Genomic DNA, 15,691 nt, shown 5'->3' with positions numbered 1-15,691 from the left:
CATGATATACATTCATAAAACGTTTAGTGGAAAATGCAGCTTTAGAAGCAAAAGTTTGAGATGTATGTATCATCATCATCATCACCTTGAAACGCAATTTTTCACAGTGCGATAGCACCTACAGAATCCACCTCACCATGAGTTAAGCAAGCATACATCAAAGCCAACTTCAGCCATGGAAGTTTTACACAAGAGGGTTTCACATTGCAACTACTTATTGGGAGTTTTAAGACAACTGCTTCCATTTGCCACTAAAGAGAAGGAAAATATACTTGAAATAAATCACCCAAGAGACAAAGTTATATACATCCTTTATTTTGTTCCTTCTAGCAGCCCTCTGCCTTTGCACCTACATTTTGTAACATGCTGCCCTGCATGTATAACAAAAAAATTTAGTCCTTACTGTTTTGTCTGTTGAGAAATATACTTCCTACACTGGTGTGCAGTTGAAAACTAATGCATCACTACAAAGAACTGTTACTTGGAATGTAAATGCTTCAACAAGAATTCTTTTCCTCCCTTTCAGAATCAGGTACTGGTAAATCAGATTAACTGCCCAGGTCAATAACAGTCAGCAGTAATATTCACATTTCCTGGCTAAAAGGTTTGTGACTTTAATCATATCATTAGGCTTGAATAAATAAAGGGGGGCAGGTGGGTAGGAGTAAGACAAAAATCAGCCATAGCCTTTTCACAGACTTAAAGGATAGAGAGCTCGAGATTGAAAACAATATATCCATAATTTCCATTTTTACAATTCCTCAACACTGCTAATAAGCCAGTCCTTGGTAGACTTCAGGAGGAGAACCACAATATAGTACAAACGTAAACTTGAAAAACTATTTCTTTTAAATCCTCTTTTGAAGTAGAAACACTGTAAAGGCTATCTGTTTACTTCAGGCTTTTTAGAATTTCAAAATAATCTCCATTTGCACTAATTCAACACTTCAACATTTCTAACTTTTCGCTTTCCTGCTTTCCCAGCTCCACAAAGGCTGTCTAAAACAAAACGAGAAGATAAGAGGCACTTTGCACTGCTCCTGACAACTTCTCTCCTGTACTCCTAAAACCTCTGACCTGTGCCCTCTGCTTTCTTGCTGCCATGGAGAAGGTCCAATACATAACCCGCTCTGCTCTAAGGAGAGCCTCAACTATTGAAGTCAACCCACAAGCACGCCAGAGGTTCCAAGAGCTCTTTGTGAATTTCTGCCTGATTTTAATTTGCCTCTTGCTGATCTGTATCATTGTGATGCTCCTCTGAAGCTCCAGCACACTTCTCTGCACTGTCCTCTAGGAAAGTCTCCCCAGAGGGAAGAGAGACCTACACCCACAACTCCCAATGCCAGGATCCTCTTGTGAGAGGGGCTAGCACTTGGACTAGAGCCGTCTGCCAACCATTGCACTATTCTCTTTTACTACCTGCTACATGTATTAAATTCACTCTTCATCCGTGCAGAGCAGTCAGTGTTTAGAGCCTGTTGTTAAAAAGCTGTGCATGACCTAACATGCCTGTCTCGGTCAAGAGATGTCTTTTCCGAATGGGGTAGAGTACTGGTGTTGGCAAGTTCCACAGCATTTTAGCTAGGTCACAAAAACAGTGACTTTGCTTTTGGGGGGCCTGACTGTTTTCAGATTTCTCTGAAAATCCTTAAGCCTTTGGAGGGTTTCCAAATTTGGCCCGGGTCTGCCCAGGAAGAGCTACAGGCACACAACCCTCAAAGCATCCTAGGAGCATTTCTGCTTTGCTTACTTCAAGGTGCTGCACCTCTGTGCATTACCAGCTGAAGGCATTCAAATGGTTTTAGCATTTTTAAGGGAATATGAGAATAAACCAAAAATATCTTCTATCCCAGAAATAAAACTATTTCATATACTTTTCTCCCTATTTAAGGGATATTATATATATACATACACACACATGTATGTATACATATACACACACAGAACTTGGATCTGAAAAAAAAGAAAAAGCAACTTAATTTACAGCATTTTTCACTAGGTACATCCTTACAGAACTGTGAAATCTGGAAAGTTTTTTCCCCACTATTTTTTGCAGAAAAAATTGACACTACCACGCAGGTATTAAAGATGAAATTGTCTACAGTCATTTAACTGACATGACAATTGGCACAACTCAATTCTTAGAGTTCTTAATATTTTGCTTCATACAACTTTACTATGGCCTGCTCTAATTAATGTAATGATTTCCTTAGGTTAAAACTATAGAAAACTTGGTACTTGGCAATGTCACACAAGGTGGCTTATATCTCATGCAGTGAAGAGAAATGTCTAGGTCACTCTTACTGCTGCAATTAAAGCATATCACACAAAAGTAATACCACCACCTTCAACTGCAAATGCCTGTCAGAGAACAAGCAAGTATTTTCCTAAAATATATGAGACAAAAAATCATGAATTATTATACACTGGAGAGAAAGCACTGCAGAAACATCTTTTCAACATGTAAATCATAGTCTCTACACACAAAAGAAAATTTTCTACTCCCGAGCAGTACATTGCCAACCCTCCCACCTGTGCTGGTATTAAGCTAAATTCCTAGAAACTTTAGTTTTCAAATTTAAAGAAAGCTCAAGAATCATTAGACACAAGTCGGACATCAATTTCTTCAACTGGCATCTTTCTATACAACTCTGCATAAGCAATCCTATTGATGAATACAGAAAATCAAAACAAGTTAATCTTGTATTCTGCCTTTAAGACTTAATATTTTATGAGTAGAAGCTGCCAATGAACAGCTGAACAGGAAGGGAAGATATCTTTGAAAAAACTCTGTACTGGATGGAATGCAGGCAAGTCCAGTGGTGATGCACCTCCTGTCTGGCAAACAAATATGCTGAGACCAGACCTCTGAAATAAGGTTCATCACTAGATGAAATTAGTTAGCTACTGTACGAGTAGTATTAGGGCAAGCACTGACGAGATCGGCAGCATGCATCCCCCCTGCTAGTTTGTAGGTGCATACTACAGAGTCCAACTGTCAATGTAAATCTCTATTTCCATTTCATGCATTCTGACCACTCTCACAAATGCATGAGATTTTAGCAAATGCACTTTCCCTATTAGTCCCTCTTCTTAAGAAAAGCCACACACTGCTCTTTGAGGGGGAAGAGAGGACAGAAAACAGAAAAGTCAAGTTACTTTCTTCTCTTTTAAAATCTTTTATTATTGTGATGGATAGAGTTTCCTGTCTTAGTTTGCTTTGGAGGTGTTTCAAGAGACTTCAGCTGGAAATAAACAACAGTTTTACAGTATTGAAAACTTCCTGAAGAAAAAAGGTGTCAAAAGTAAAAAAATATCAGCGCATACTTTCTGAGGACACACTAGGATTATAGGTTTCACAAGCCAGTAACATACAGAAGTCAAAGTAAAGCACTGCTAAAAAAATAACCCCCCCATCCCCCCTCCATAAAAAACAAATCCACCACTTTCCTCTTATGTACTTGAAGAGTCATTTTTATTTAAAAAACAATAAACATGAGCAAAACCAAAGTATAAATAAACTGGAAACCCTACTATTATTTTAGAGCAATGCAGATAAATTGCATGCACTGTAAGGTTCATTTGTGTCTTAGGAATCTGCCGATGTGAAAGTGTGCTACCATCCTCTGTATCACTGAATGTGAACTCAGAGATTAAAAAAAAAATAAATCCTTTTATACATAGTACAGTCTTTGTATAGTTATATATTGGCTTTAAAAATAACATCTACTGTATATTTAGTACAATGACTGCTTGAAAATACATTGTATAAAAAAGACACTTAAATATAATTCTGCTTAGAAAGAAGTATCCAGTATATTATGAACGTATTAAAGTTATGTGAAAAGGAGCTATTCATCACACTACTTTCTAATTCTTTATATCGCTAATTATTATCTTTTGGTTTTCAACAATAATCTCCCAAGTTTTGCAATTTTCAGATCACTTACACATACTTAATAGTGCACATAAGCAAGCCTAATGAATTTTATGAAAGTGCACTCAAAGAGTTCACTACTTTCATGAGCCATAATAAAAACACCAAAGACAGTATGTAGCTTGGGTTAAGCTTTCAATTCTCTGTTCCACTCCACCCAAGGCTATGTCATTTTGGTAACTTTGTCTTACATATTAACAGTGAATAAAGGCAGATAAACAGGTAACAACCTAGTATCAGTCTTCAAAAAAAAAAAAAGTAAAATTGCCATGGCAATTTTACACTGGGAAAGAGCTGCATCGGGGTCAAGAATATGCTGGTTTTACACATATGGCTCCTCAGCCAGCTCTTCAGCAAGAACTGATGCATTTTTCTCTAGGTGAAGCCATGACCCGTTTCAGAACCGAAATTTTGCTCTGACCAAACTAGTCAGTAAGGCACTTTAGAGGGCAGAAGATATCTGCATTGCTTTATTAACTTTTCTGCACCAAATCAGCAAAAACTTCTCTTCCAAGCAGAACTGATCAACCAGTGGAAAAACAAGCATAAAACATGCTTGAACAAAATTTTTCACAGAGCACGTATGAAACGTTTGCCCTTCTCCCCCCTTCCCCAGTAGGAAGAAGTTTCATGTCTACAACAGAACAACATGTCAGACATACACTCACGCCAAGATGTACTTCACCTATCTTTCCTCTGCCAAAATTAGAGCAGAGTAATTTATGGAGTATTCTTGTTCACATCTCGAAGCATACTAATATACTAGAGATTATATACCAGTTACCTGTATTTGTCTGGCAATTAAATAAATAGTTTCTGTTAAAATATAATTAGAAAATCCTTGTCAAGTTCTAAGACATCCACAGATATGCTTTAAGCTTTGACCTAGATGTTGAAAACTCAAAGAAAAAAAAATAAATCTGTTTTGGCTATGGAAGGAGATGAGTGAACAACTTGCTCATTTCAAGGACTAAAATCAAAACAATATAATTATAAGGATACCTTTAAAAACTGATACTCGTCTCAGTAAAAAACATGGTAATTAAATTATTTAAAACAGGCCCTACATTTACTGTGCTGACAGTCAGTCAAACTGACTGCTTTATAAGCTTATTTATTTTTTTAAAATATAAAATAATGCCAGAAGTTCCATTTTTGTAGAAAATAGACAACTATAAAACACTGCCCTCTTGTAATCTTCCCTAAAAACTTAGCTGCTTATTAAAAGGAAGTTTTGACAACATTTCACTGTTAGAGCTGAGTGGTCCTATTTTTTTCATTTTTATATTTCTATATATAAAGCACAATTGCTAAGTTATTAATACCATCTTAAAATAAGCTATTGCGTGCATGCTATTAAAAGCACTGAGGACACATCCTTTGCCAGCCCAATGCAGATTCTTAATAAGGCATTTGGAAAGCTGCAACGAATCCTACGTGGCACACTGCTGGCAAAATGCTCACTGCCAAACCCTAGAAGGGTAGGAACTACTTGTCCTAGCAGAGGTACCTTTTGCCCAGCTGAGAAAGTTTTCTTTTTTTGCCCCTACAGAGATCTCCTGAAAGAGAATTTTCAATAGTCCATTGCTGAGATAGAGTAAATCTTGAGAACAGCAATTCCTGTGAAAATCAAAAGGACCTGAAAAGTACCATACACATTAAAAAAAATTATATAAAGAACCAAACCGTATAAAATTCAAACCCCTACTCCAATAATTAGTTCAGGGGTTTGCCAGTAGTGAAATGAAAGCCATCATTAACTTTAATTTTTTATTATTATTTTTAAAGTATATAGGGAGAAAAAAGAGGCTTGTAGGAGCATCCAAATTCCTTTGGGGGGGGGGAAATCCAGTTATTGTAAACAAACTTTTTTTTTCCCCTCTCAAGTGACAGAAACTAAATTGTGAATCTACATCGCTTATGACTGAAGGAGCAACCCAAAGCTACCCAAGAGTCTGCTACAAGGACAAGAGGGCAGACTCATGCACATTATGGATCTTGCTAACAACAGAGGTCTCAACCTGCTACTGAATTTTCTCCTTATTGTCTTGGTTCTGGTGCTCGCATTTATCCTTGTGAAGCTGATGTGAACCTCTGCGAGGCTCTGCTTCGTTCTCTAATCTTGTCTTGAGTGTTTTGCAATGATAACGTAGACACTTCAAACCATCTGACTATAAATATGGAAACACTGCGGAGACTGAAATATCTGGCTGTTAGAGCAAGTGTTCACACATCTATTTTACCAGAAAGCAATCCTAAAAGCTGTGCACAATTATCTACTTGCCACTGAGTAAAGAAAGCATCTTGAGCTCTGTTGCGCACATGAAGAAACGTAAATATGCACCAGCAGTTATTGTATTTTTCTCACTGCTACAGCTGACTTGTATTTAAAGATCTACAGCCTTCAAGGAACACCATTTCTGCAAAAGGGGACAGCAAATATCGAATTTTAAAAATGCAATTTCCATAGAACTTGTACTTCATGAGAAATGATACGGATACAGTAGGAAGGCAGAATTAAACACCTACACTGGGTTCACAGCACGCACCAAATTATCTGTGGAGAGCAAAAGCACAGATGCTGTAGACGGAAACAGGGATATTCATGAAAAGTAGCTTGCAGCAGCCGAGGCGAGAATAAGTTTAAATATGAAAATGTAATGATTAGTTATACCCTTTTTTTTTACCACCTACAGTTCACAGCAACACCTTAAAAGCCAGAAGCTGTTACCATTATTCAGCGGCATCAAAAGAAGCTGCTGACAGAACAACTGAAAAACCAATGACCGTTAACAAGGGCTATCATAACTCTGCCCGGGAAGCCCTTAACACTGACACGCCCAACCGCAAGGAGCGTGCTACAGCCTCCGTAAACTGGATTTACCACTTACACATGGGTCAAGTGTACTGCGCGGGAGCCCCCAAGCCATATATGACACAGCACTAGTTACTTGCCAGTGCAATCATTCAGCCTGGAGCATTCAGATAATAGGACAGATAATAGAATTGGTCTTTAGAAAATGCCTTTACGTGAAAACACATAACCTTTTTCTCCAGATTTGTACGGCCTCTCAATTCAGTAACCGTCCTCACCTGCAACACAAGGTGCTTACAGGACCTTCTTCCACGGCCCTTTACAAGATGTACTTTCACCCACAGGTCAGTGACCAAGAAGAGCTCACTTCTGCTGGGATTATTTGCCCAGCAGGTAGTTCTGCACACCTGAGATGTACTGAGAAAGAAGGCGGTCACCAGTAGATTTCCTACATCGCACTGGGGCCAAACAGTTTCCTCTTAGCATCTTCTCTCCCCCTAGTACAACACAGGAACAAAGTGCCCTGACACACTCGCAGTGCAGTAACCTCAGTGCCACACATACTCGTGTTGATGATCATCTGCACACACGCAGAAGGGGCAAATGTTGCTCATGGAGTGGGGGAAGCCTCAGCTTCCAGCCTTCCAGTGCCAAAAGAACAACCCTGACCCAGCACATGCACTGGTGACCCAGCCCTGCTCACAAGTGCCACGTGTATTACAGAGCTGATCTATTCGCATTCATATTTAGGAATTCCAGACAGTTGTTGCAAGGTGGTTCAGTTACCTGAGAGACACCCACCTACAGTGGATCTACAGAAAGACTTCTCATAGGAGAAGGCAATACGATAAAGAAACGGAAAGTTTACCTGAGTCCATGTTTCACTCTGTGCTACCTGCTCCAAAGCTCAGGAAGCATTAACCAAGGCAGCATGGGTAGTTAAAATGGAAGTTTTTCTTTCTCTCATTTCTCTCATCAGTCAAGTTGGAAAAGACCCTTGGGATCATCAAATCCAACCATTAACTCTACTCTACAAAGCTCACCCCTAAACCCCCTACTACTACACTTTCTCTGAAAAATTTTTTCTAATGTCCAGTCTAAACCTACCCTGTTGTAGTTTGAAGCAATTCCCTCTTGTTCTATCGCTAATTACCTGTGAGAAGAGACCAGCACCAATATATGTGCAACAAACATTTAAAATAGCTTCTGCAAACTCCATATCTACAGCTTTTCTATGTTGATACAGTTGATACAGTAATATCAATTCCTGTCTGTATTTAAAGCAGAAAACTTTGCACAGCTACATCACTGTAAGCACTTTATCACTTTGATAATCTTGAAATATTCTGCTTTTCAAAAAGACAAAAAAAAAATCTGTAAATTTATATACAAAGCATATATGTTGTAAGAGTTACATAGCTATGCATTATTTAGGAGGAACTCTGCTGATGCTTGACACAGATAGCTCAAAGCACACCAAAACCATATGAAGCCCAGTCTAACGTGAAGAAGAATAAACAACAAAAGAAAAGAAGAATCCCAACAAGGTGCCTATTAACTGATATAACTGATATATTCAAAAGTTTCCCTATTGGGTAAATGAGTTCGCCTTGACAAAAAATAAAAATCAAATGAAAGAAGAAAGATGAGTCTACTGCTACCAACACTTACGTACTTTCCAGATCCAAAACTAGGCCCAAAGGAAGTCTATAAGGAACTCCGCCACTAGCATGTGGAAACAAACAAAGCAGCCTCCTCTCAGTCAGAAATGAAAATCTTCAACAAATGTCTAAATTATTCTGCTGAACTGAAACATGCATTTTCCTGAGATGACACATAAAATTGGCAAGGTTTGTCATTTAACCAGTGCCAAGTTTCTTTTTGCAATCGAGCATAGTCCAAGCTTGGTTTCCCATCACCTGCTAGTGCTTACTCCAGACTGAGACCACATATGCACCGTAATAAACGGAAAATCCCAGTTATTGAAATATCATCTTCACAGCAAAAGGAACAGAAATACTTAATTGTGGCTCAAAGTGAAGGAGCTCACTCTACCCACTGCAGGTCACAATGTTTTATTTTGCTGAAATGTTTGGTTTGATCAAAATGTGACACAGGAAAAATTATATTAAGCATAGAATCAAAAGAAAAACTAGCTTTGAGTTGACATTTAAGAATAATGTTTTGACAACAATGTTATTTGAGAAATATTAGAATTTTTTCTTTCAATTAAAAGTTTTTAAACTCGTTTATTAATGTCTAGTTAGGTATGCATGCAATTTACTTCCTTCTCTGTTTTGAAATGAAGAATGTTGTAGCATCTCTAAATTTCTCAATGCAATAAAATTTAATTTCCAGTAACTCTTACACACACAGTATGAACAAGGCAGTGTTTTTCTCATTAAAGAAAAAAAACCAACTGTAGACTAGATACATTAAAGGAAAAATATGCACTTAAGCAGTGCCCATCTATTACCTCTGCTATATTCTAGCACAAGTTAGCACACCATGAAGAGCTCCTACAGACATCCTGGAAAAACAGAAAAGAGATTTATCCTGCGATGCCGACCACACTGCACAGAGCTAATAAATAGATATGTGACCTTCTGCAACAGTCCTTCTTACCGCATTATCTCCTACAATTTTAAAAGTATGCTTTAATTTTAAACCTGAATTCTGGTACATACACAGTTTGTATCTAGATGCATTCAGATAATCGGACAGATAATAGAATTGGGCTTTAGAAAATGCCTTTACATGAGAACACACAGTCTTTTTATCCAGATTTTTAGGGCCTCGCAATTCAGTAAATGGGAACTGCTCTTACATAGCATAAGCATTTTTTTTCCCTTAACACAGGTCTAGCCATACACTTCTTTACTTTGGAGTTTAAAGAAAAAAAAAGAAACAGAAAACGCCATGTCTGCTGTACAATCATCTGTACATTGAAAATAATTAAGCGTATGGCGAAATGTAAATTCAGCATGGAAATTGCCTTCACTGAAATACTGTTAAAATATATTCCTTGGCAATGCAAGGGAGAACATTTATCTACAAAAAGCATACATTAAATACTACACATTAGCTAGAGAAAAGAATTTTCGTATACAGCTCCATGCTACAAATAACCATAGACCAGAAATGTACAAACGGCACACCCACAGCTGAATGATGCACCCTCTCCAAAGGGCCATTCTACTGCTCACAGCACCTTTTCTGAAGCTGCAGATCTCACCATGTCCTGAAGAGAACCTCAGTGTACCTGTAGGTTTTCTACTCAACACTCTGAGTTCCCCTTATAGTGCACAGTAAATATATCTTTTTAAAAATAATTAGATCTTTTAATTTGGGGAGCAAAGTGTAACAAAAACCCCCAAAACAACAGTAAATGCTGAGTTCAGTCAAATTCAGGTTACTAAGGAAGCAGAGAATCTTCATTTTCAGAGTAATTAACAGGGGAACATCTTTTAATGGCTACCATATATTACTCTTTGTAGCAAACTTAAATTCAAAACTTGTCTGATTTCATTAAAATAACACTCTTAATTCAGAGTTTTGCAGGGTAAACCATATATATGTGTCTGAGAGGGCATACAAATTTATTTGTAGACTGTATTGAGTCCAACAGCTGTTTCTGAACCATCAGTCCTCAAAATCAACTCAGAAAGTTCTTGCCATCTATTTTTACTTCATTAATGACAGCTCCCCTCTATAGGCTCTCCTTCTACAAGTCTACCTTAAAGATACACAAAGTTGCTCCAAGTTGTCAGTTAAAACAAAGTTAATTTTGTTTCCTTTTCATAGCAATGGTAGCTTTGAAGTAAAATGATGATAAACAGTAATTTTTAAGAGGAAAAGAAAAACAGGAAAGTAAATAGAAAAGTTTCTAGAGATACGACTTTTCCCCCCCCTTTTATAAATCATCAGCCTCCTCTAGCAAAATCTACTTTCTGCTCTTTCTCCTTCCTAGGTATATATTCCACTTGAGACTGTATTTGTCCTGATTTCCCAGAAAAAACAGCATATCAGTTCCCAGGGGCACATATGGTGATCTTTGGAGAGAGAAAAAAAACAAAAACCAAACCAAACTACAGAACAACAAATAACCCATAGTGCAATTATACTGAGGTTTCCTTAAAAACAGATGTAAAGACAAGTAGAACCAATCTCCTTTCTTCATCTCTTCTGGCATCCCTCCTCCTTACAGCTGTAACCTCTGGGCAGACAGGCAGGGCAGGCAGGGAAAGCCTGCAGAGGACACCTGCAAGAGCCCACAGGGTCACTGCTCTTGCAGTTTCAACTTTCTGTTTCACTGGGTCCTATTTCACAACAGCAACTTCTCACTGGAGGAAATGTAACGGACCACATTTCAAGCTCCATCAACACAGCGCCAAATTGTAACAGTGAAAAGGCTCACTAATCATAGAATCACTCAGGTTGGAAAAGACCCTTGGGAACACTGAGTCCAACCACTAACCCTACTCAACGAAGCTCACTCCATTATCTCCCAACATCACAGCTAAACGACCTTTAAACACATCCAGGGGATGCTGACTCAACCACCTCCCTGGGCAGTTTATTCCAATGGCTGACTACTCTTTCTGTGAAAATTTTTTTCTTAATGTCCAGTTTAAACCTACCCTGTTGCAGTTCGAAGTCATTCCCTCTTGTTCTATTGCTAATCACCTGTGAGAAAAGACTAGCATCAGCCTCTCTACAACATCCTTTCAGGTAGTTGTAGAGAGTGATGAGGTCTCCCCTTAACCTCCTCTTCTTCAAATTAAACAGCCCCAGCTCCTTCAATCATTCTTCATAACATTTATTTGCTAAGGCCACCAGGAACCTCCTCCGCACCCCCTGTGCTCTTAATGACTGTCAGACTCTCTGTGCCCTCCCTTCACAATCAAGTGAGGAGTCAGGATAAGCAGAGCTAAGGCTGTAGCTTCAAGGACTTCCCCTTTTTTCCACAGTTGACTGGACAGCCAACAGGATCATTGCTTTCTAAGCCAAGAGCTAGATGGAGATATATACAGAGAAAGATTATATACATATATACACACACACATATATACAGTGACTCTATTTTTTTATATATATATATATATACGCATATCAATACTGACATAGCTATAAAAACTAATACCAGGAGCAAAGGGGAAAAAAAAACCCAAACCAAACAGTTAGGCAAAACTTCATCCTATAACCTTACAATCTCAAAAACCGAGAAAAGGTGGATCACCATTTAATGAATTCCGCCAAAAATATAATAAATAATGCTTGTGCTCCCCCTGTTGGCTCTGTCCTCGAAACACAGGTCAGCACCAATGCATGAACACAAGTTTTGAATAACCATAATAATAGTATACAGGGCTTCATCCATTTAAACATGAAATTTTGCCATCATACAAAAAAAGAGACACTGTATTTAATCAAAGTGAGAGTAAGAAAGCACTTGTGAGACATGGAAAACAAAAGCTGGAAGTTGCTTTGACCTAAACAAGCGTTTCTAAAGCACCCATCCTAAACAAAGTGTTGTGAAAGGTGCGTAAAAGATAATGAAGAGACATATACTTAAATGAAGGGAAGAAGTAAACGAAGCTTACTCTGAATATACATTTAAATCCGAAAGGAGAACCACCACGCGCAGTACTCCCCCCCCAAACCTCCCAGCCAGCTACACGTCTCACAGCTGTTCGGGAAGCCTTCAATGAACCAGTGGACTGAGCTCCTCCAGGGAGCCCTGCTGTCGTCTCCTGAGTGCCCCAGGTGCTCTTCAATGCCACCAGTAGCCACCAGCAGCCCAGAGCCCCTAACCCAGCCTCAACCGTGAGGCCTGCTGCTGTCACTTTGGCTCTGGGAGGAACCCACCAGCCTCTGCTCTCCACCCAGATAATTTCTTGACATCTAAACCTTAAAAAAAACTAAGAGAAAAATTAGGGTTTCTGTACTAAGAAGGGTAATATAAAAGGTGGCTACCCGGAATTATGTCAGGTTTTTAGAGAGGCCCTTAAGGATTACCACTAGCGTGCCCATATTAATTGGCTTCAACTTTTTTAAGTTTAAAAAAAAAAAAAATCCACATGCCCATTGAGAGCAAAACTGGATCTTGGAACCTCTAATTTGCCAGTCTTTCCTTCAATATACAGTGGAAGGGACAAGAAAAATTGAGCTCAGCTATTTGTAAATTACTTAACATATGTCCAGGCTGAAGAAAACAGGGAATGTGCACATACAGCTGGATTATCTCTGTTCAAATAATACCCTAGCCTAACCGTAAGATGTCCCTCAGGAAAATTTACGTATTGTAATCTGTTCATGATTTTTTGGCAAGCTAAGTTTACCTCCATAGGTAAACCTGAACATTTAAATACTGCTTTCCTTCACAAGGCATCTTCTCCCATTAGGGGAAGAACTGGAAACAAAAATTGTACATTGACATTTTAGAAAGAGTTATCTGTCTCTTAAAACCACATGCTCAATGTTTTCTATATGAAAACGGTTCAAGTATGACATAAACCCCACATTTTATTTAAATAAACCAAATTCATTTACTACTACTAGCTAATTCCAATTAGTTAAAAAAATAAGTGGTCATATCAAACTGAATCCAGTTTTTAAGCGCTAGGCATAGTGATACTGAATATTCATTCATCCCTGCAGTACACAGGAGTCATGCTTATTTTGCTGAATGTCTAAATGCAGCCTTTTTGTAAACTCATTCAGATCAAAATACATTCACATTTACCCCACCACACTGTAAGCAAATTTAGAACTACTGGAAATCTTACTGCACCCAGCTTCAGAAAAAGATCCTAGTTTCATGCATGCAGGTACAATGAATCGGAGTAAACTATAAGCAAATCGCAGAAAAGAAAACCCCACAACTGTTGGCACTCGGTTAATATTGAGAAATAAGCAGCAGCGTCCCCAATCAAAGTCTAAAAATACCATCACCCGATTAAGAGGCCCTGTTCACTTTCCTGCCTGATGTCATTCTTCAGGTATAACAGCGACGCCACAGGATGGCAGCAAACTCCAAGCTTCAGCCTTACCTGCACGGGCTGTTCACCTCCTGCTCTGAAATCTTCAAGCTGTTGCATATGCCACGCAGCTATGCCATAGGGCTCCTCCGCGGTCCTACAGTCCAGAGGATTTGCACGTAACTGTTCCTTAAGCCACATTTGAGTCCTAACTGCTGGCTGTATGGGAGCTCCACCCACAGCCTGCGGGCCCAGAGTTGCATATCTCTGTCCGAAAGCTTCACAAGGGGCTGCTGGAGGTTTGCTTTCAGGTAAGGCACTGTAGGTCAAGTCTAAGGCATTTCTCCTACTTGAGGAATCTGATGCAAAATCCTCTTTGCTGCATGTTTCAAATTTGTATTTGCAGTCCAGCAGAGAAGATCGTTTTTTCCCCATTTCTTTGTCCTCAATCTTTAGCAGTTCCATGCTATCATGCAAGCAACTTGGCCCATTTGCCCTCAGTTGTGGTGACGCAGCTTTGTCTGTGCTAGCCCTCGAGTCCACGGAATGATTCCTGCCATCTTGGCTGAAGGTATTTGGTGAGCTGAGTTTAGACAAGGAGGACCACTTTCTTACAGGTCTTGCATCTTTCATGTCCAGAGAGTTGTCCAGGGTGCCCTGATTTCTGGCCCCTCCTGACCGTACAAAGCTACTACTCCATTTGGAGCCATCAGACTTGAAAGCTTCCCTGTGTTTGGAAAGTGAAGAGCTGGCATTAGACGGCATCACATGGGCAGTGGGAATAGAAACCAGTGATCGGCTGGGCTTAAACGAGGATGTTCCACTTGAAGTCGAATGATCTGCGAAGAGAGAGATTTATCACGTAAGTAAGTGCAACACAGAAGTCACATTAACATCAGTACCCAGAGGGCAAAACATCAAATTCAAGGTGAAACGTGATTCTGCAAAATGCAAAAATAGAAGGAAATAGGTTTCTTGACAAAATAGGGTCATCTAAACCATTCAAGATTGAGATCTGTAACCTGTTCAAGTGGGAGATTTTTCAGATTTATTTCGCTCAGGTGCCACAATTACAAAAAGAGAACTGAACTAAGCATAGGAACAGCAGCTCCAGACACAATTCTCAGGCTGTGAGCAGAAGGCAGTGTTCACTCCCCAGCTTTAAGGTGGCTGGCTGGATTCTCCCTCACTCCATATAATATTAGGTAGCTTCTAGATCACAAATGACAGAGGTATCAAAATTCAGGAGCCCCAGCACTGGCTCCTCTTTCACCACTCCTTGTTTTTTAAAGGCAAAACAATTCATTAAACACACTTTAAAATGTCAGTGCTGGAGACAAGCCAGTGTAATGGTGGCCTCTTGGACAGAGCTATTCATCCCTTTTGGATCTCGCTGGTTTCATACTGTGCTTCCTGTACTGGTTTTGGCTGGGATAGAGTTAATTTCCTTCAAAGTAGCTGGTATGGGGCCATGTTTTGGATTTGTGCTTTAGTTACTGCTGAACAGCACTCACACGGAATCAAGGACTTTTCTGCTTCTCACACTTCTCTGCCAGCAAGTGGGCTGGGAATGCACGAGAATCTGGGAGGAGACACAGCCAGGATAGCTGACCCCAACTGACCAAAGAGATATTTCAAGACCACGGGGCATCATGTTTAGCAATAAAACTAAAGTGGAGGCAGGGGAGAGGGAAGGGCACTGCTCAGAGACTGGCTGGGCATCAGTCAGACGGTGAGCAGTTGTTTTCATTTGCATCTCTTATCTTTCTTATATTTTATTTCTGTTATTTTCTTTTTCCTTACAATTTATTATTATTTCTAGAATTACTAAACTATTTCTATGTCAATCCACAAATTTTCTCACTTTTATACTTCCAATTGTCTCCCTCATCTTACCAGCAGGGTGTGGTGCTTAGTTGCTGGCTGAGGTTAAACCACAACAGTTTCCCAGGTGATACA

The 15,691-nt window shown here is 39.3% G+C and overlaps 2 protein-coding genes across 2 annotated transcripts in view; one reads left to right on the top strand and one right to left on the bottom strand.

Moving 5' to 3' along the window:
- Positions 1 to 14,571, bottom strand: part of CEP85L (centrosomal protein 85kDa-like) — a gene marked incomplete at its 5' end in the record, with an annotated part of 65,115 nt that extends 50,544 nt beyond the window's left edge. Inside the window, one exon of the mRNA XM_009867479.1 lies at positions 13,805 to 14,571. Coding sequence (XP_009865781.1) covers positions 13,805 to 14,571 — 767 coding nt within the window. The remainder of the gene's footprint in view (positions 1 to 13,804) is intronic.
- PLN (phospholamban) lies at positions 1,103 to 1,414 on the top strand. The gene has a single exon (XM_009867477.1). It carries the CDS (start codon positions 1,103 to 1,105, stop codon positions 1,259 to 1,261), a length of 159 nt encoding a protein of 52 aa, XP_009865779.1. The 3' UTR covers positions 1,262 to 1,414.
- Positions 14,572 to 15,691: the final 1,120 nt, after the last annotated feature.

Source organism: Apaloderma vittatum, unplaced genomic scaffold, assembly GCF_000703405.1.
Source record: "Apaloderma vittatum isolate BGI_N311 unplaced genomic scaffold, ASM70340v1 scaffold10734, whole genome shotgun sequence".
Classification (NCBI taxonomy): domain Eukaryota; kingdom Metazoa; phylum Chordata; class Aves; order Trogoniformes; family Trogonidae; genus Apaloderma; species Apaloderma vittatum.
This window is presented reverse-complemented; position numbering and strand designations above follow the sequence as displayed.